The following is a 21,312-nucleotide window of genomic DNA, read 5'->3' on the forward strand; positions in this document are numbered from 1 at the left end:
TTGAATTTTATTATCAAATTACTAAGTTGAATGACACTTGACAGTTGACTGGTATATCAATTTGCAATTTTATTCTTCATTTGTCATAGTATTTTTTGTGATATTAATCCAATTTAATGGATGATATATTTGTCACAAATGTATTAGTTTATGGTTATCAGTTTATGGTTTTTTATGGTCTGTTGGAATAAATTTATTACAAGTATATTAGTTTGGGTTTTTTATGGTAAAAAAATTAGTTTAGATAAATTTATCACATGTGTACCAGTTTAAAATTTTTTTGGTATTAACTCAAAAAATAAGTAGTAGCATCTGGAAATATCTAAAATATAAAATAGGCTTATTCTGAAATCCATTGAGAAGGTGAAGACCTCTCTGCATATTCCTCGTCTAAAACATCAGCTGCGCCTCCCTCTCTCCTCTCCAAGTCTTCCCTCGTCTCTCTCTCTCTTTCCTCCTCTCGCCGTTGCACGCTCTAGCTGCCGCCCGCCGCCGCCCGCCGCCGCTGCCGCCGCCGTCGCCGGACGTCTCTCGATCTCCGACCTCCGCTCGCGGCCGCGCGACCCCAGCCGCTGCGCCTCGCCGGCTTGATTGGCCGTCGAAACCGGGGTGAGTCTCGTCCGTCCCCACTTTGTTGTGTGTGCCTGCTCGTCTGATCGCCGGGAGGCGGTGCCCCCGCCCGGGGCGATCGGAACCCGCCGGTGCCACGTTCCGGCACGAGGCACGTGGCGGCGGCGGAGCAGATTTTCCGCGTCCAGTTCTGTTTCCAACCCTAAATTGAATGGACTATCCATGGCATGTTTTGGTGGTTGCCCCTCCCCTTGCATCGTGCCGCTATTTTCCATATGCTTGTCGAATTAGCATTCGTCTTTAGCGCGTCTTTCACTGTGAATACTGCCTCGTCTCTGACACTCAGATCATGTGCACTTAATGTTTCCTGATGGCCTTCTCTGTCATGACTCTGTATGCGTGTTAGGCGCGCTTGAAGATGGGTGATTCTCAATATGTGGAAGGGATTTGATTTTTTTATGAGGATTCCAGTTGTGAAAAGGGAGGCTGAGGCCGAAGCCATTGGATTTATTCATTCTTGGTTCATCGGGGCATAACGGTGAATGTTTGTGCATCTATTACAGGGGAAGCTTTCCCAATATTCTGCGCCCGAAACTTCTGAAAGATCATCGAGAACCTTGCAGGGATCAGGCATCTGGGTATTGCGCATGCGAGAAATGGATCCTAATCGCTACAGTCATCAGCAAGGATGGGAAAATAACAGCGTAATTTGTGGTTTCCTCCTTAATAAACACCTCTGTGGGATGATTTCACAAGAAAATTCTAGGGCTCATGTGATTGTCCACATTTTTGGGCCTTAAAGAAAAATGATAATGGAGTGGGCCTGCGTGGAAATGAAGTGGAGTTTGCCTAACCTCATTTCATGTTGATTATTTGTTGCTGACTAGCTTATTCTCTTCAATCCACAGGCTTTGGAGGGTTATAGTTCTGCGCATGAGCCTAATTTTAGGTTGGTACTGACAGACTTTCTTGGCTCATTGTTAAAGCGCTATTGATTTCCAAAATTAGTGGTACCTGGATCTTTTTCACCTCTGTAGGTCAACTACTTTGCACACATGCTCCACCTTTTCTCTTGCAATAGTTCTTTGAGTTTTACAGATATTTCGTTTCTTAGTTAAATTACATGTTGCTGCCTTCATCCCATCACTTCCTTTTCTTCCAGGGTTGGTTCATATGATGAGAGACGGTTTTTAGATGACAGATATGCATACCCTTTGGAGAGGGATGCTTATCCACCTCCACCTTCTGCTGGTGGGTTTTGGGCCCAATCAAGGCGGAGGAATTATGAAGATGAATATTCACTTGAAAGAGAATCTAGGCGACATGAGAAGCCATATGTTGATGCATATGATGAGATGGATACATTTCACGATCGCGATTCATCATTTCAAGATTATGACAAATTGCGAGATGGCTATCCTGGAATTGACAATTTTCGTGGTCGCGATCTTGATCGACCTGCTAGGTTTGGAGGACGAGATCGTGATGACTATCCATATGATAACTATGGCCATAGGTCACGTACTTCACAGCATAGAGAGGGTAGCCGTGAAAAGGATTATGGCCATGGTCGACATAGTTATGACTCTGATTATGACAGAAGCAGTAGGAGAGATGTGAACTTTAGGAGGCGCGATTATCGTGACCGTGAACATGACAAAAGAAGTTCAAATCGGGAAAGGGATCACAGTCCATACGGAAGATACGAACCATCTCGGTCTCGTTCGAGATCCCAATCACCATCTCGATCTAGGTCTCATGGACGTGATGATCATGTAAGGTCTAAGTCTCCTAGAAGTAGAAGCCGTGGTCGCAGTCATCGTGAGGATAGTTATGATGATGATCGATATGATAGGTCTGAGAGACGAAGGGACCGTGAGGACAAGCGCCAACGTGAACATTACGGTGTGGTATGTGAATTATGTATTTCCTTTCTTTTTCACGTGTTAATTTTTACAGTTGTGGATTGGACTTACGTGGTGACCCTCCCTTTCCTAGGCCCCATCTGCTACTGTCGTGGTGAAAGGTCTCTCGCAGAAGACAACCGAGGAGGATCTATATCAGATCCTTGTATTGCCCCTCTTAATCCTTGCTGGTTTCTCCTTAGTTCTCACACCATTCAATTTGCTAATTCCAAATTTACCAATTATGAAATCAGGCTGAGTGGGGACCTCTTCGCCATGTACGTGTGATTAAAGAACGAAATTCTGGCTTGTCACGTGGGTTTGCTTTTATCGATTTCCCTTCTGTGGTATGTATCCTTGCCATGTGTGATCCCTGAATTTATGGTTTGAAGCAAATAGATGCAGGCAACTAGAGATATCTTTTGCATTATTGTTTTGCCTAGTCCTTAATCTAATCTTAAGCCTTTATTCTGTTCCTTCTTTGGAAGTGGGATCTCTTCCCACTCTTAGCATTTAGTTATGAAAAGTGGATGCTGATGCCAATTATTTTCGTGTGTAGGGAGCAGCAGAAGCAATGATGGAGAAAGTTGGGGATGATGGCCTTGTTGTTGATGGCAGGAAAATTTTTTTTGAGTACAGGTATACTATTATATATGGAGGATTCATTAGAGTAGTGTGTTTCCTTTGTAGACACAGTACCAGTTCTACTGGATGAGTCTTGGTTCTGATTGTTTTATATGAGCACTTCAAAGAAATAGAGCATATTCTAAAGCACAAAACGTTATTCAGAATCAGTTCTGCTATTGACTCTGACATTATCCGACAAATAATAAGACTTGCAACTTGTATTGCTATGCAATTATATTTCTTTTTATTGGCCAGTTTAGTTACAGTCAATTCAAATGTCTTGCTGCAGTAGTAAGCCAACTGGAGTGTCAGGCGGCTTTGGTCAAGAGAGTACTGTCAAATCAGGCCATGGTAGCTATAGGAGTATCATGGTTCCTTCTGATTGGATGTGCACGATTTGTAATTGCGTCAATTTTGCAAGGCGAACGTCTTGCTTCCAGGTTCGTGTCTTCCTGTGATGCTCTGTAGTGATCCTTGAATTGTGACTGGGTAATTTAATTTAAGTTTCCTCTCTGTCAGTTTCAATGGATGGATGCCATCCTAGTTTAGTTTACCATTTTAATGTGGAAGTGGGATGGTGCATACTTTTGTTTATGTTTTTTGGATAATTGAAAAGAATTCAGTGATAAAAGGTATGATCATAGTACAGTCAGTTGATGATGCCTAGTCTATAGTGAAGTATTGTGGAACAGTAGGTGATCAGTGAATTTTCTCCTTAATTCGCATTTGTACCAGTGACTCGAACTGTATATTGTTTTCTGATTGTATTCAGTTTTCAGTGTTACATTTATTTGGGCAAATACCACAAGAAACCCCCAACTATCCCCGCTTTGACACAAATACCCTACTTTTTTTTGGTTTAACTAAAAACCCTAAATTCACCTATTGTGACAAAATAATCCAAATTCTTTTTGTATCATAAAAAACCCTGAACTTATGTTAGTGTGACATGCTCTGAATGGAATTGAAATAAATGATATATACATCACGTTGACATAGTTTTGGATTTTTTGTGACACAAAAAAAAGTTGTGGGTATTTGTGTCACAATGGGCAAGTGAAAGGTTTTTGGTGAGACAGAAAAAAGTTAAGGGTATTTGTGTCGCTGTTGGCATAGTTTGGGGTTTTTTATGATATTGACCCTATTTATTTTTGCACCAGTATGTGTGCCTTCAGGTCAATGCCTTTCTTTTCCAGTTTGGTGATAGCCTGCATTTTAAAATATAGATGGAAAGAAAAATATTATTGCTTTTCTGGTTTGTGTATTGTCTTAATCTGTTCATTCGTTTTCTGGGATATCAGTGTAATGAGCCACGAACAGATGATGCTCCACCAGCAGATGTGATATCAAGTCAATCAACATTAGGGAAGAAGGGATTGGAGGCAGGTATGTCCATGTTGCCCGATTGATATGCAATGTGCCTTGACATGTTTTTGGGTATGCTAAGTCAATTGAGTGATCAGGGCCAACACATGTTTTGGTGGTGCGCGGGTTGGATGAAAATGCTGATGAAGAAATGATTCGATATGAATTTTCCAAACATGCTCCAATTAAAGTAATATTCCTTGTTATCTCTTTTTGGGGCCTTTACATAAGATGACTTTAATGTGCTCTGTTTTTACTTATAGAAGCTAATATTATTTTTTGCAGGATCTTCGTCTTGTCAGAGACAAATTTACTCACGTTTCAAGGGGATTTGCATTTGTACACTTCTACTCGGTATGTTTATTCTGATGCATTTCTCCATTGTATTTCCCGTCATCACATTTTCTCTTGGTATGCCATGTTCATGTCTTCTTTCTTTATAGAAAAACCTGATCTCAAGTCTGTAAGGAATTAAAGTCAGGTTATAGGGCTGCTGAGTTGTTAATGGTGGATCTTTAACTTCAATATTCAACTGGATATACTGTCAGAATTTAGTGCACAGCTGTCTTTGGAAACTTGCATTACTGTAAAGCTTTAGGAGGAACACGTTAGTTGATTTTTATGGTATTTCCAGTTTATGTGCTTAATCTGGCCCATGCATGAATAAGGAGCCAACTAATCAGTGATAGGTAGGAAGATGTTTGATCGAGTCACTAGATCCCAGAAGTGGTGGTAACTCAAGGGTAACATGTTTGTATGAAAATGATCATTCTCTGTTCGTAGATTTTCTAGTCAACAATGATTTGCTTCATCTGACCTCCTCCAAGTCATTTTCTCCATGCAATTCTTTAAAAATTGGAAATGGAGCATATAATTCAGTTTTGTGTCTGATAGTTCTTTTGTATGCACTTATCTGCTACCTCTGGCTTCTAGTTATGATTTTCCCCTAAAACTTTGAAATTTAAATCTAATCTAAGTGTGGAGAGTTATGAATAAAATTAAACATTTCAAGTATTTTAGGTTAAATAAAAGTCAAATGTGAATTCTGGAAAATGTCAAAAGTTAAAAGAAATGAGACCATATCCACAGGAATGGCATCTGACACTAAAAATAATGTTTTTTTTCCACCCTCAGAGGGAGCTGAAGCTTATTTGTACGGAAATAGGTTACATGATGAACCTTAATCTTCATTAAAAAATAAAGGTTCCTGTATTCAGGGCATGTTTACCTACTGTTACGGTCCAAGTTTGTTCACTTGCTCCAAGACCGGTCTGAGTGTGCTATCCTCTTACTCGAATTGTCTGGCCCTATTCCATCCCACCACTTAAGGCTTAGTTAATCAGAGCGTGTAATGGACTGTGGTTTTCAGAAAGGCATGACACGTTGCATGTCTTATTTAAGCGATAGGCTAACCTCTTGCTTTCAACCATTCATATTCAATCACAGAATTGAATTTATCAATCTGATTACTCCAAAGTATTTCAAATTCATGTATGAGGGAGGGATGGAGGGGCTCAATTTGATAAGATTGACCTATTTTGCTTTTGCACTTTTATGCTGTGGTGAAGTAATTTTGCATTGTCGGCTACCATTGTTTACTTGTATGAAAATTCATGATTTACTTTCACCTTATTATATATCTAGCTGTACCATGCTTTGTGAGAATTTAATAGATGTTGTTGCATTAATGGATTTTTTCAACTAATAATATACTCGGCTTTAATCTTCTTTCTTCATTCTGCTATCTATTACCATGTGATGTGAAAAATCCAGTTCAATGGTTTTTCAATTCTTGAATCTACTTTTTCTTCATTATGAGAAGTCAGTTGGTGATGTGATGTTTGTTTCATTAAATCTGAAGCCATGCGGTTTTGCCTTCTGTAGGTTGAGGATGCAACTAAAGCTCTTGACGCTACAAATGGGACGACACTTGAGAGGAATGGGCAGATACTTAGAGTAGCATATGCAAAAAGTGTTCTTGGTCCAGGATCGGGGCCATCAGCGTCATCTCAGTCAAGCAGCCTAGCTGCAGCAGCAATTGAGGCAGCAACATTTGCTCAGCAAGTAATCTGTTTCTTTTTGTCGAGTCTTTTCCCTTGTTTTATTGCTCTATAATTTTTCGGATTATGCACTTTTTAGGATGTTGTTGGTCAATCAACCAGTTGACTTGTTTCCTGTATCCATGCATAGAAATGGATGAGGAGTACCCTTAGTTTGAGATTTTTCATACACGTGAGGTTTTAATAGCAGTGGGACATTAATCTGATTGCTTCTCTCTGTCATTCAAGTATGATGCTGTTGGATGGGCCCCAAAGGAATATAACCCGGAAGACAAACAATCTACCGGTGGACAGGAACATGGGAGTGGAGAGATTTCTGCTAAAAACGATGGTTCAGCTCCACAATCTGGCTTCGTATGGGATGAAGCATCTGGTTACTATTATGATGCTGCATCCGGGTTCTACTATGATGGAACTTCAGGTTTCGTGTTTTTTCCCTTTTTCCTCTGATTCTCTGATAAATCCAGATTTCTTCTCGCTCTTGGGCCTGCTATCTATCAGGAAGTGGATATGCTTGTTGTAGAGGGAATTACATAGTTGTTGAACAAGTAGTTGCTCTCTCTTGTGTGGACTTCCTGATGAGCTATTGGTTCTTGACAATTTCATGATCTCAGTGGTATCATGGCTTCAGTTCTTTCATTGCAGAGAAGCTTTTGTTTTCTATGTGGAGGATTCAGTGGATGAGAAAATAGTTCATATGCTTTTTGTCTCCCAGAAATTCTTTACCTTTTCATAGTTCTCTTTCTAAAGAGTTTGTGCAGTGGGTTAGTTTGAAGTTATTTGATTTACTTAAGCGTGGCATGGATTACAAATACAAGCATCAGAGATAGCATGCAAAATAGATTTCCCCCATCTTCATTGTTCAGTGCTTACTGCTTAGCTATCTTTCTTATGGACCCAGGTTATTTGTGTTGTTTGTGCCTAGCCCTGTGTCTTGACCGCAATGTAAGGATCTTGATAGGATCCTACTGCAGGCAAAATATCCGGAGTTATCCAAGAAGATGATAGTTTTTCTAGTCAAAGTCTTGGTACCTTTTAGATGAATATATCTAATAGCTAGTCATTGATAATATTGATTTTTTGGTGTTGTCAGAGGAGTTAATAAGTGGATATGATGCATCACTTCTTACTGTGGGTTACCTGGTTCCATAAGAACCTTAGGCTTCTAATACGGATCATCACAGTATTTTTCATAATCAACCACTCTGCCTTTCCGGTGGAAGAAAGAGAGAAGGAAGGATATTTTTCTTTCAGTGGAATGGACTAGTTCTTGATTCCATTTTGGTTGGGTGGATCTGCAGGTCTTTATTATGATGGTAATAATGGCATCTGGTATACATTTGATCACCAAACTCAGCAATATATTCCTTGCACCGATCAAAATGCCAGCTCCTCATCTAATAAGCAAACTGAGCCGACTAAAGGATCAGATAGTTCCAGTAATAGGAAGGTTGTGATCTCTGCGCCAGCTGCAACGATAAGCTCAGCTGAGAAGGCTGCTTCGCTACCAGATGCAGTCCAGGCTGCTGCTGCAGCTGCAATAGCTGCAGAGAAGAAAGAGAAGGAGAAACTGAAGGAGATCAAACTTGCATCCAAAAGTAGTATCATGGCCAGCAAAAAGAAGATGAGCAATGTGTTGACAATGTGGAAACAGAGGAGTCATGAAGGACAAGCGACCCGTGTGGCCCTGGATGACAACCCGCTGTCTGCTTCTGCAGATGACAAATCATTTGGCGTTGGACAATCCATCAAGGGGAAGGTTAAACCCGATTTGAATACCATAAGGAATGGTACCACATCAAAAGCAGGAGTTAGCACTGCTATACCTGCGGTCCAGAATGTTACTCCGGAGTCTCAGGGAAAACCATGGCCTGTTAGCAATAGCTCAGGCGGGGCTTTGATGGGTGTTATTAGGGGCTCCGGAAGAGGTTTATTGAATCAGATGTTTTTTCAGGGTCATTTGGTGTTGTTTCAATGTCTTCAACTTTTGCTTCTGCTGCAGGTTCATCTTCTTTGACAAATACCGATGCATCAACCGCTGTCACTCCATTCAAAACAGATGCATCTGCTTTGGGTTCTTATACACCACCTTCGGCTGCTGGAAGTGGCAAGAGGAGATTCTCTGAAATGCCTTTGAGTTCTGCTTCAGTTAACAAGGAACAACCTCAGTCGAGCTATAGGGATCGAGCTGCTGAGAGGAGGAGCTTATATGGTTCTTCTGTTGGAGATGATATGTTGGACCATGACACCATGGATTTGAGTAAGCTCACATAACTTGTCATTGGTGTTAAACCCTTCCTGCTGTCCTTCCTTCCCTTCTCCTCGTCCACTTCCTTTTCCTCTTTTCTTTTCATTCTAGTCTTGCTTCGCAAGTGCAATTTGAGAATTTTAATGTTCATATATCCATTATCCTTCCCCTTTCCAAAGAATGAAACCTAGGCTTGGTTAGTCCATTGCTTGCATGTAATGTCGAAAATGTATTGACTTGTGAGAAATTCTGCCCCATCATTTCTTCATCTATTGGAGATCGAGATTCGGCCTTCAAAAAGAGTTCTTTGGATTCAATGCCATTTCCCCCTGGAGTGGGGGGCTCACGTGGGGCTGGAGATGCGAGTGTCACTGCTCAGAGCTATGAGGTGATTACGGCAGAAAAAGCAATTGATGAGAACAATGTAGGGAACCGGATGCTCCGCAGCATGGGCTGGCATGAAGGCTTGGTACTGTTTCCCACCTTTATGTTTTTTTTTCTGCTTTTATGGTGCCACTGGTAAATACTATCGGCATTGCCCCCACCCCAAGTAACATCTTTAACAAAATCAAAGCGGACATTTTTTTCTTGTAGGCTGACATTTCCTAGTTTTATATCAATAAGTTAGACCTTTTTGCTCAAGAATCCTGATGGCATCGGTGGTAGATTTCTTTTAGGCAGAAGTGACCCTGCATATGACTTAAAGAGAATTTTACGAGCAATAAAATCAATTATTGGCCACAGTAAACTATAGAATGTAGCCTTCGTTTTTGGGTCGAAGAAAGTATAGTCTTTAGGGTGACTTAACTTGGAAAAGGATAGTTCCTTTTCCTGCCGAAACATGGAAATTTCAGGCTAGTTTGCATGCAGACCACTGATTTAATCTTTTATGCTTTAAAGAATTGGCACCGTGCCCCTTATTTCACATAGGATGAATTAGCCTGTACACAAAGTCCTTGATTTTTGGGACCAGTAGGCAATCTGAAATGGGATGTTGCCATGCTTGTCGGTACTTGCCGCTGATGTGTTCAGTGTGTGTTTGTGTCCTCGTGTATATGACATGATGCGCAGGGACTGGGGAAGGATGGCAGTGGCATGATAGAGCCTGTCCAAGCACAAGCGATGGATAGTAGAGCAGGTCTTGGGAGTCAGCAAAAGAAGCTCGATCCCAGCCTAGAGGTGCAAGCTGGGGATAGCTACAAGACTCTCATTCAAAAGAAGGCCCTTGCTAGGTTCCGGGAAATGTCTTAGAGATTGAAGCATGCTTGTAAACAATAGCTGATCTTAGTTGTTGTTGATGTATTTATTGGAAGCACATTGGTGTTGGGTCTTGGATGGGTGGTGTATGGAAAGGTAAGGAGAGCATTAAATTTGCTTGTCATTCCCCTTTGAGAGTTAAATTCCAGAAATATCTTCTTTTTTGAGAATTAATGATCGAAATGTAACTCACATGTAACTTAAGCAATAAAATGTTTTCGCTCGAATTTTGAATCTTTACCTATAATTTTTTGGATAAGTGAATAGCCCGATTAAGTAAGCACTGTGTTTTGGTTTTAAATGGATTGGCCTGTGGAAAGGTAGGGGAGAGCATTTCCTTACTTGTGATTTTCCTTAAGAGAGTTACTATTAGAAAGATGTTTTCTAATGAGAAATTGTGATCGTAATGTAATTTAAGATCATTTCCTTGGAGAGTTAAATTTCAGAAATATATCATGTTTTGAGAATTAGTGATCGAAATGTATTTATTAGGGATGTCAACGGTTCGGTTCGGTTCGATTTTTCAAAAAAAATCGAACTGAACCGTTAAAAAAATCTTCTGAACTGAACCGAATGAGACTCGAACCAAATGCGAACCGAATTAACCGTTAAAAAAATCTTCCGAACTGAACCGAATGAGATTTGAACCAAATATGAATCGAATAGAAATTTTGGTTCGGTTTGGTTTTTCGTTTTCAGCTTTTGATTTTCGGTTTTTTTTTTCGTTTTTTGTTTTTTTTAATAATTCTCAGTGAGGCGTTTCAAAAATTGATAGAAACAAATCAAAAGTCAAGTATGCGATGTCAAGCAAAAGCCCCAACAAGCCATATCAGAAAAGCCGAATCAGCCATGCTACAGCCAAGCCAAGCTATTCCGTCGATCATTCACGAAATGCGGCCGGTACATGCCTGCACAGAAAATGATCGGCATGACCCGAAAACAGAAGGATGAAACAGATTCCGAATCGCAAGCACCTCGTCGGCCAAAGCAAATTCAGAGCAAATGGCATCCGAGAGGGGGGAGACCCTAATCTCGCGCACGGGAAACGACGGACAAAGTCGAAAGGAAAAAAAAAAAAACAAAAGAGACAAAAAGGTGCGGTCGAAACTCGCTGCTGCTGGAAAACGACGTCCGGACAGAGCAAAACAGCAATCTCGACCGAGAAAAATTCACAAAAAAATTCAAAAAAAAGAAAAAAGAAAAAGAAAAAGAGGAGGTGCAAATGACCAGGAACTGAACGACGACGACTCGAAAAACCCTAAAAGGACAGAAATCGGAGGGAAATCGACGGCGTCTCGACGGACGATCGAGGTTCTACATTGGCATTCTTTATCGCCAAGCAAGCGAAAAGGTCCAGCAAAATATAGAGATTGATTTGATCTTAGCCCCCTAATTTTTTCCATGATAAGAAGTTATGCTCCGGGATTGCGCATATTTATTAGCCGATTTTTAAGGAATAAATGATATTAAAGAATAATTTACTAAAATAGGTGTCATTGTATGAGCAAATGAATATTAACTCTTTTTTTTTTTTTTTTTATACCATTCTTAGCCTAATTCTCTTCCACATTTTGTTGTGATATGTGTTTGACCTAAAAATATTTCTAGAATCCTATACTCTCACCAAATGCTGATGGTATCTTGGATCATATCATAATGCTCCATCGCTCGGCTCATGGACGGATCTAGAATGAAAAAAAAGTTTTCATAAGATCAGATTGCAAAGCTTAAAGCATGACAAACTGACCCCTATACAAAAGTGAGGTACGTGTTTGAAATGTACAGTTTTGTTGGTTATGCAGTATCGCATGACATTAAGGTGTGGACCTCGATGCCATTTTTTTTTTTTTTTAAAATATCAAACACGTGGGGACTGTAAATTACTTCCGATTTATGATATGAAGGGAAGAGAGAAGAAAACCACATCTAACACGCTTTATACCAGTTCAAAAAAAATTAAGTTTATGATTGTAATGGCGTTATATAATAATAATTATTCATTTTACCATTGGGGATTTCCATTGATGTTAAGTGGCGAGAGGGAGGAGCGAGAGGTGTGTGAGCGTGGGAGGGTGCGCGTCACGCAAACCGCAAGAGAGGAGGAAGGAGAAAGAGGTTTGCGGAAAAGGGAGAGCCAAAAAAACCGAAGAAGAAGACTCCGGGACGCCTGAAGAGAAGCTCCGGCCTCGCGTTGATCCGTCCGGCGACCTTCCTGGCCACGTCCCCGAGCCGACCAAGTAGGTCTCACTCTGCCCCTGCTCCGATTTGGGCACAGCAGGCCGGAGCTTGCAGCCTCGTGGCCTGAGATCCCTCAGTCTCCTACATCGTGCGGCGGCCTCGCCGGCGTAGGTTCAAGGCCTGGCTCCAAGTTTTTCTCCAGCAAGTAGATGAGATATATAATTATCTTATCACCAGCTAATAATTCTATCTACAATTGGTAATAATGACTAATGTTTAGTGTTGTTAATTTTCATTATTTGGTGTTAACACCTATATCAATATCGATATAAAGGATATCAATAGATGGTATGCCGTGAATTATTAGGTTGGTTGAGCAAGTCATATGCCACTTTCTACTTGGTGAGCCATGGAGTTGAGTTCAGATCAGCTTTATTTGTTTTTTCTATAGAAAAAGAAAGAAAATCGGGCATGCACCTAATTTGTTTTTTTCTTTAAGTTGGAAAGTTACTATTTAATTGTTAATTAAAATAATTAAACAAGAAGGCTGTGCAGATTTTAGGATAGGACTTACTACTTAGCCTATTCATTGTGATCACGAGTTTTACTCTCTTTTTTTCAAAATTGGAACAGAGTCCCCAATCACCGACCCGATCTAGGATTCAGATTCCAGATCTGATATATCTTTTAAATATTTCTTTATCTCTAAGGCACTACAAGAGATATATATGGCAGAGAAGAAGGAGACGACGCTCGACGACGCAGAGGAGGATAGCTCAGTGGTGGTCTGCAACATGTTTCGCTTCTTCGATCCAGAAGACGACGCTGTGGAGGTTTGCGAGTCGACTCGGTTGCTGTTTAGGTTTCAGGTTTTGTTTCTGAACGCATCCATTGATTATTATCTTCATGTGCAGCAGGTGAAATTGATTTTGCCTTTGCTGAGGGTAGAATGGAAAGACCGTGTTATTTTCAATGGCCCTGCCATCAACGAGATGAATGGACGGGTATACCTTCTTTGGCTATTTCTTTATACCGGTCTGCTTTTCTTTTTTGGGTCGAAATACCGGTCTGCTTTAATGAGTCGATAAATTTGGATCTTCTGCTGGGCGTTTGCCTTTTGCGAAGTTGTTGACTTTGTTGAGTTTTGCCTCAAGCACAACACCAAGAACAACAAGAATCGTGTCAGGAAGATGGATCTTAGCCATCTTAAGGCTACTATAACACGGACCAAGCAATTGATCGGACAAGGTAAACAATTTTTAAAATTAGGCTCATTATTTTGCTTTCCGTACTGCCCTCGTTGTGATAGTACTTTCTTTTTTTGTCAATTCAAATCAGCATGGTCCATTTTACCGATTAATTCATATGAAATCCCGTGTTAGGAAAATCTATAGGTCAACTTTGTCGTAAGAAAATTTCTTGAGAAAATTGTAAAACCCTAACTAATCGTGCAGGCTTTCGAAGATTTACAAGCTGGTACCTTTATGCAGTGAATATGGTATTCACGAACCATATATGTCGGGTCAAGAACGCCTCAAGTGTTCCTTTGATGTGCGTAGTGAAAGTTCATCTGTACGAATTCGTTTTTCCGGGAGGTCATAATTATGGCGTGACACATCGATGGATGCTCTTCGACAAAAAAAAGAAAATTCGGAGATGGATAGTCGGCCATGAGTTAATGCCCGGAGATTATATGGACGTGCGATGTTGGTCCACACGGGGCACTTCTGTAAGCTACGCGTGTCTCCATGTTTACCCGAAGATAGCAGGAGAGTTTCCTTTCCATATGTATGGATCCGACGAAGACAAAATTGTCTATCCCAACGGAGTTAAGGCTGTGGATGTGGCAGGATTCTTCAAAGCTTGGTGCTGGGATGGGCCATGTGAAATGTCACTCACTTGGAAGGGCAAGGGCAAGGTGATCGGTCACGTAATGGGCAAGGAGATAAAATCAGTTATTTATTGATTTAAGTATCCGTGCTCTTGTTAAGATTGGAGATTCTCGTCCTTGTTAATTTCTCTATTATCAAATTTGACGTCCTTTCGCCATAGTCAAACTTTGACTTTATATTTCTCAATTAAATACCGTCTCTATTTCTTCTTAACTCAGTTGCCTCCTCTCTTGTTATGGAGAATTGGTCACAAATTGATCTATCTTTGACCTAAGAATATTGCAATAGAACGCTATATCCTCTGCAAATGCATTATCAGTATATGACAAACTGGCTTCTATATAAAATTACTTTTCAACTTAGGTTGAATACCGCAAGAAGCGGCATCTACATAATTTGCTGCCAATCTTGTTTCTCTTGCAAAAGGCCGCAATATTACCCCGTGGACCTATGGTGCCAACATAGGCAAATTGGTAATCCTAACGACACGTGAGATCTATCCTAGACAAAAACTCCATCAAATAAAAAATTATTAAGATGATTTACTGCAAAAAAAAAAAAAAAGAGCTAAATAACTCGATAGCAAAATTGCAAGTCGTTGTATGCGATTAAAGTAAACATCGACGTAGGCAAAAGAAATCTAAAACCATTGCAATGCTTGAATAACTGATGTCCTTGAACTTTTAATAAGTGATTCAATGTGGTTCCTTTCCTTAGAATCATTGAGGCGGAGTATTTCGCTTTGTTTTCTATACTTATCATCAAATTTGTTCAATTTCAATCTCATGCTTTTATTCGCGACTTGTCAAATTTAGATTCAATCCCAATACACAACGTTTTATTTGTTACGTCACGATATTAAATTCAAACAGAATATGTTAATTTAATTGCTACACAATACAAAACATTTAAGATATGAATCCTTCGATACAAAAATGCTTACTTGCGTTTATGTGTTGTAAGTTTCTTCACATGTATCTAAATATATCGTGTTAGAACATGAAACGTTTCAGATTATATAAATAAACGAGTCAAAGCACGTTATAGATGGACAAGATGGTCAATTCACGCTTCATGTGTTTGTTCTTCATCGTAATTAATCTTGTATTAACCTTTTTTTTAGCTTGGGTAATGCATGGCTTGTCAAGGGATTGCGTTAAGAGCTACAGAGTCCTAAATTAGAGTGACCTGCATTCCTAGAGGAAAAAGCCAAAAATATGCAAGAAGCGACAACAAAATTTGCGTTAAGAGCTACAAAGTCCTTCGCTCATCCTAGCGCTGCTGTTGTCCCGACATTCCAGCTGTTGTCCAATTTAATCCCTTCGGGTTCTTCTTCTTGTTTTCGCAGAATCTGTTTATGAATTCGATAACCATACTAGCGAGTTTGTTCCCCGCAGGTCCTTGACTCGTTGGCCGTGAGCGCCCCACCGTCCAGTTCCACTAGCGGCCGGCCACCGTCATCCGTGAGCACCGTTCACCGGTCCATCTTCGGGAGCACAACATTCGAACTAACTAGCTAATAATCTGGTCTCGATTTGATTCAAATATTTTATTTCCTAATTTGGTGATATCGATATCTAACGAGCATATTAGGAAGTCTTTCTAGTTACCAATGCACATATATAATTTGTAATTCTATCTTTTAGGCTTGAGATCGGTTTATGGGTTGCACGGAAAATCTAATAACCTGATATTTATGGCTTAAGATTGGTTTATTGATTATATTTGCTACCAAATTTCATTTGAGAGAATATTCTTCATTTATTCCACTGGTGGGATGCTTATCTCTTGCGATTTGATGCTACTTCATTTGATTATTTTACGCAAAATAGATTGCTTGATAGGTTATGTTAGAATTTAGATAATATGGCATGTTCAATAGATTTTATTCACAATATAGATCACACGTTAGGATAATATCTATCTAAGTTAAGATAATTATTTGAAAAGAGTAGGATTTAATTAGATTAGTTTCTAATTTAAATTGGATAATATTCTGTCCTAGACAGTTTATTTTCATTAATAAATAACGTGCTCTCTTTTCATTAGATTAGAGGATGGACATAAAGGAGAGTAAGTAATGAGTAAGATCATTGTTGGTCCAGTATATAATGGTGAGTCTCTATCAATCCGTTTGATTATGTTGACCAAACATCTAGCAGGTGTTTCCAAGCCTGATTAGTGTTTGCTATGCATTGAAAGATACTTCTAAGGAACGAGCAAATATCATTGTTGAAATTTCAGATGGATTCTAGAATTCAATGAGATATAATGATTGTAAGAGCTTTCTCAAGAAGTACATGGAGATCAAGTCAAGATTGACTCTCTAAAACACTAGGGAGCCTATCGGTTGGTAAATATATTGTAGTATAATTACAAAGATAATGATTGACAATTAGGAAAAAAAAACACTTTTAATGCTACCGTCAAAGTGAAGAACTATCAACCTATTGAATTTGTGGAAATTAAATTGGTAAAACAATTGAGTACATTTTGGCTAATCCGAATCTAACTAATTGGAAGTAAATATACACGATCCCCCAATATTTCTTAAATTGAACAAGTACACATTTCGATTGCTCACTCTTTTAATGGTGTGTTGGTAAAGACATTTACCATCCGACAAGGTAGAACATTGAAAGGTTTTGCCCTTTTATACGATTACCATTTACAACATACTACGGCCAGTCCTCCAACCTAATATCCTCACAAAGGTATTTGCTAATTGCTGTGGGAAAAGAGAAGTGATGGAACTTCTTAAATCACTAATTTGTTTAACATATGCAATGACGTTCTCACCCGATTTACAAGAAATCAAGCAAAGTGGGTCTAAATAAAAAAGAAAGAAAGTTTTTGACTTTTTTTTTTTTTGACATACGTTTATCTTATTCTTTTCATAGAAAGCCTATATCATAAATTTGCCTAAATTACCTTGATCATTAACAATAATGGAGTGAAATTCATTAGACACGCCATAATCGATTTGGTGGAATTTTTGTTTGCCAACACATGGATCTCAAGTTTACAATTTAAAAAAAAAAAAAAAAAAGAAGCCTAATGTTCACTGATAATCAAATTGGTGGATTGGACTGCATTATCGTGTTATTGCAGAATCAAATACATGTCCTGCCTAAATGCAAAACTTCAATTTAAAAATTCAACCATGGCATGATATTAAATACATCGCATGACATAATATGTTTGAGAAATTGACTCTTATATGATATTAAATGCAAAAATTCAATTTAAAAATTCAACCATGTCGAGCGTCCAAGTTGGGGGAAGGGTTTTGAGTCAGGATGCTTTTGCAACCCAGTCTGCGGCTTGATTTGCTTCTCTAGAGCAATAGGCTATGCTTACATGGGTCATCTGGGCCAAAATCTGTTTGGCACTCCCGAATTAAGTCCTGCACAGCCCAAAACTCCACTGTCCGTCCCAGAACGAGCTCCTCTAGCGATTAGATTACGTTTCTGTTCCTGTACTTCTCCCACGTGAGGTTCTTCTCTCTGTTTCAGCAGTTGCAGCAGTCCATGGAGCAGAGCTAAGGTTTCCGCCTACAGGGATGAAGAGGCGTGGATCTCTTCGGCAAATCCATCGACGATCACTCCGTTGGAGTTTCGCAGAATCCCAGCAATCGAGCTAGACGAGTTGCCTTCCACCCACGAGCAGTCGACGTTCAGCTTCAGAGCTTGGCTATCTGGCGCTGTCCAGCTCACAGGTATGGACGTCGTTCTTGCCTTTCCTTTTCTCGTACTTGGGTTCCATCGACTAAAGCTTCGACTTTGTGCCATGGAGCTGAGTTCAGAGATCAGCTTTATTTGTTTTCTCTATTAAAAAAGAAAAGAAAGAAAATGGGGCATGCATCTAATTTGTTTTTTTCTTTAAGTTGGAAAGTTACTATTTAATTGTTAATTAAAATAATTAAACAAGAAGGCCGTGCAGATTTTAGGATAGGACTTTACTGCTTAGCCTATCCATTGTGATCACGAGTTTTACTCTTTTTTTCAAAATTGGAACAGAGTCCCCAATAACTGACCCGATCTAAGATCCAGATTCCAAATCCGATATATCTTTTAAATATTTCTTATCTCTAATCTAAGGCACTACAAGAGGTATATATAGCAGAGAAGAAGGAGAAAACACCCAACGACGCAGAGAAGGATAGCTCAGTGGTGGTCTGCAACATGTTTCGCTTCTTCGATCCAGAAGACGACGCTGTGGAGGTTTGCGAGTCGACTTGGTTGCTGTTTAGGTTTCAGGTTTTGTTTCTGAACACATCCATTGATTATTATCTTCATGTGCAACAGGTGAAATTGACTTTGCCTTTGCTGAGGGAAGAATGGAAAGACCATGTTATTTTCAATGGCCCTGCCATCAATGAGATGAATGGACGGGTATACCTTTTTGGCTATTTCTTTATACTGGTCTGCTTTTCTTTTTTGGGTCGAATCTGCGTTAATGAGTCGATAAATCTGGGTCTTCTGTTGGGCGTTTGCCTTTTGCGAAGTTGTTGACTTTGTTGAGTTTTGCCTCAAGCACAACACCAAGAACAACAAAAATCGTGTCAAGAAGATGGATCTTAGCCATCTTAGGGCTACTATAACACGGGCCAAGCAACTGACCACACAAGGTGAACAGTTTTAAAATTAGGCTTATTAATTTGCTTTTCATACTGCCCTCTTTGTAATAGTACTTTCTTTCTTTTTGTCATTTCAGCATGGTCCACTTTACCAATTAATTCATATACAACCCCATGTTAGGAAAATCTAAAGGTCAACTTTGTCGCGAGAAAATAATTGCTTTTTGCGGGACTTTTCTAGAGAAAGTTGTAACCCTAGCCAATTGTGCAGGCTTTCGAAGATTTACAAGCTGGTACCTTTATGCAGTAAATAGGGTATCCTCGGGCCATATATGTCGGATCAAGAACATCTCGAGTGTTCCTTTTATGTGTGTAGCAAAATTTCATGCGTACGAATACGTTGTTCCGAGAGGTCATAATTATGGCGTGACACATAAATGGATGCTCTTCGACCCAAAAAAGAAAATTAGGAGATGGATATTCGGCCATGAGTTAATGCCCGGAGATTATATTGACATACCATTGTTTCCCTTATGGAGCGTTTCTGTAACCTACGTGCGTATCCATGTTTACCCGAAGATAGCAGGAGAGTATCCTTTTGATATGTATGGATTCGGCGAAGACGAAATTGTCTATCCCAACGGAGTTAAGGCTGTGGATGTGGCAGGATTCATCAGCTCTGGGTGCGTGTATTCGTCACGTGAAGTGTCACTCAATTGGAAGGGCAAGGTGATGTGTCACTCAATTGGAAGGGCAAGGTGATAAAATCAGTTGTTTATTGATTTTAAGTATCCGTGCTTTTACTAAGATTGGAGATTCTCGTCCTTGTTAATTTCTCTATTAATAAAGTTGCAATAGTCTTCTGACGGGCTATCAAATTTGACTTCCTTTCGCCATAGTCAAGCTGTGACTTTATATTTCTCAATTAAATATAGTCTCTATTTCTTCTCAACTCAAATACTCAGTTGCTTCATCTCTTGTTATGGAGAATTGGTCACAAATTGATCTATCTTTGACCTAAAAATATTACAATAAAATGCTATATCCTCTGCAAATGCATTATGGTTCAGCTGAAGTTTTAGGTCGAATGTTGGCTTCTGCATAATTTGCTGCCAGTCTTGTTTCTCTTGCAAAAGGCCGCAATATTACGCTGTGGACCTACGGTGCCAACATAGGCAAATTGGTAATCCTAACCACACATGAGATCTATCCTAGACAACAACTCTATCAAATCAAATATCATTACTACGATTTACTGCAAAAAACACTAAATAGTGGCATCAAATCATTGAGTCTTATTTATTTCTCTCTATTCAATCAATCTCAATAGCAAAATTACAAGTCTTTGTATGCGATTAAAGTAAACATCGACGTAGGCAAAAGGAATCTAAAACCATTGCAATGCTTGAATAACTGATGTCCTTGAACTTTTAATAAATGATTCAATGTGGTTCCTTTCCTTAGAATCATTGAGGCGGAATATTTCGCTTTGTTTTCTGTACTTATCATCGATTTTGTTCAATTTCAATCTCATGCTTTTATTTGCAACTTTTCAAATTTAGATTCAATCCCAATACAAAACGTTTTATTTGTTATGTCACGATATTAAATTCAAACAGAATATGTTAATTTAATTGCTACACAATACAAAACATTTAAGATATGAATCCTTCGATACAAAAATGCTTACTTACAATGATCAAATGTTTTTGCTCGAACCATACTTCATCAGTTATTTTTCGAACCTTCACCTGTAACTTTTTAAATAAGTGAATGGTCCCGATCAAGCAAGCATTGTGCTTTGGTCTCAGATGGATTGGCGTATGGAAAGGTAAGAGAGAGCGTTTCCTTACTCATGATTTTTCCTTTATAAGGCTAATACCAGAAAGATGTTCTCTATTGAGAACTTGTAATCCTAATATAATTTAAGATGATTTAATTTTTCCGTTAGAATATTTCTTTTTAATAATCATTTGAGTCTTGAAACTTCTTCTGTAATTTATATTCCTGCTCGCTGCTATAGCTATCAAAGTTTTGAGATACATCAGATGACGCCGATGAACATAGCGCGATCCTGAGTTTCTGTTATTTAGCAGTTTTCTCGTGATGAAGATTGTGCAATGTCAGAATTTTCCAGTACATTGCAGGTTTCTCGCTTTCTGGCAATGCAGGCGACACAATATACCATATGAAAGTAATGAATATTAGAAAGTCGAAGTGGATTTTCTCAATAATATTCCCAGCTCATAAAAATATATCTTTGATATCTTTTCATCATGACAATCTCAACGTCGAAGCCCCCATCTTGAATGTTTTGTTCGACTTATTTGCACGCAGTCACTGGCGTAGCACAGATCACATTTGAGAGTATGACATATGAGCAGGGGCTGATTAGAGAGACAAGCCATTTAATAAAGAAGCGATTTTAAAGAAAATACGCAAGTGGGGAAATGGAGTTTGCGATCAAGCTTGTCTAGAAGGGAAGTTTCAAAAGGAGTATCACCTGGAAAAGAGAGAATGACCAGAAGAAAGTGAAATATGCTTAGGGAGGACTGGGATGACCGGGAGGAGAAATTAGAGAAGACAAATCTAGAAATGATTACATCCAAGGAAAAAAGTGTCCGTAATGATG

General features: G+C 39.3%; 3 protein-coding genes across 5 annotated transcripts; all 3 read left to right on the forward strand.

Annotated features, from left to right (window-relative positions):
- The first annotated feature begins 380 nt into the window (after nt 1-380).
- Nucleotides 381-10,258, forward strand: LOC104422208 (SUPPRESSOR OF ABI3-5). 2 transcript variants are annotated; one of them, XM_010034457.3, is made up of 17 exons: nt 381-609; nt 977-1,274; nt 1,479-1,519; nt 1,733-2,480; nt 2,569-2,640; nt 2,729-2,821; nt 3,034-3,113; nt 3,391-3,541; nt 4,403-4,487; nt 4,565-4,656; nt 4,752-4,820; nt 6,351-6,530; nt 6,755-6,947; nt 7,828-8,454; nt 8,529-8,786; nt 9,053-9,243; nt 9,846-10,258. In XM_010034457.3, the coding sequence occupies exons 2-17, from the start codon at nt 1,113-1,115 to the stop codon at nt 10,023-10,025; spliced, it is 3,222 nt and encodes a 1,073-aa protein (XP_010032759.1). In that variant the 5' UTR covers nt 381-609; nt 977-1,112; the 3' UTR covers nt 10,026-10,258. The 2 variants fall into 2 exon arrangements, with proteins under 2 accessions (XP_010032759.1, XP_018719649.1); XM_018864104.2 differs by having other exon boundaries at nt 382-609; nt 1,134-1,519.
- A 2,416-nt stretch (nt 10,259-12,674) lies between these two features.
- Nucleotides 12,675-14,213, forward strand: LOC120285948. The gene is made up of 4 exons (XM_039303112.1): nt 12,675-13,042; nt 13,127-13,213; nt 13,364-13,457; nt 13,664-14,213. Exons 1-4 carry the CDS (start codon nt 12,938-12,940, stop codon nt 14,173-14,175), a joined length of 798 nt encoding a protein of 265 aa, XP_039159046.1. The 5' UTR covers nt 12,675-12,937; the 3' UTR covers nt 14,176-14,213.
- A 3,339-nt stretch (nt 14,214-17,552) lies between these two features.
- On the forward strand, nt 17,553-19,638 carry LOC104423740. 2 transcript variants are annotated; one of them, XM_039303365.1, is made up of 6 exons: nt 17,553-17,819; nt 18,202-18,324; nt 18,409-18,495; nt 18,638-18,731; nt 18,952-19,519; nt 19,558-19,638. In XM_039303365.1, exons 2-5 carry the CDS (start codon nt 18,286-18,288, stop codon nt 19,440-19,442), a joined length of 711 nt encoding a protein of 236 aa, XP_039159299.1. In that variant the 5' UTR covers nt 17,553-17,819; nt 18,202-18,285; the 3' UTR covers nt 19,443-19,519; nt 19,558-19,638. The 2 variants fall into 2 exon arrangements, with proteins under 2 accessions (XP_039159299.1, XP_039159300.1); XM_039303366.1 differs by having other exon boundaries at nt 18,227-18,324.
- The last annotated feature ends 1,674 nt before the right edge of the window (nt 19,639-21,312 follow it).

The sequence above is a fragment of the Eucalyptus grandis genome, chromosome 10, assembly GCF_016545825.1.
Source record: "Eucalyptus grandis isolate ANBG69807.140 chromosome 10, ASM1654582v1, whole genome shotgun sequence".
NCBI lineage: Eukaryota > Viridiplantae > Streptophyta > Magnoliopsida > Myrtales > Myrtaceae > Eucalyptus > Eucalyptus grandis.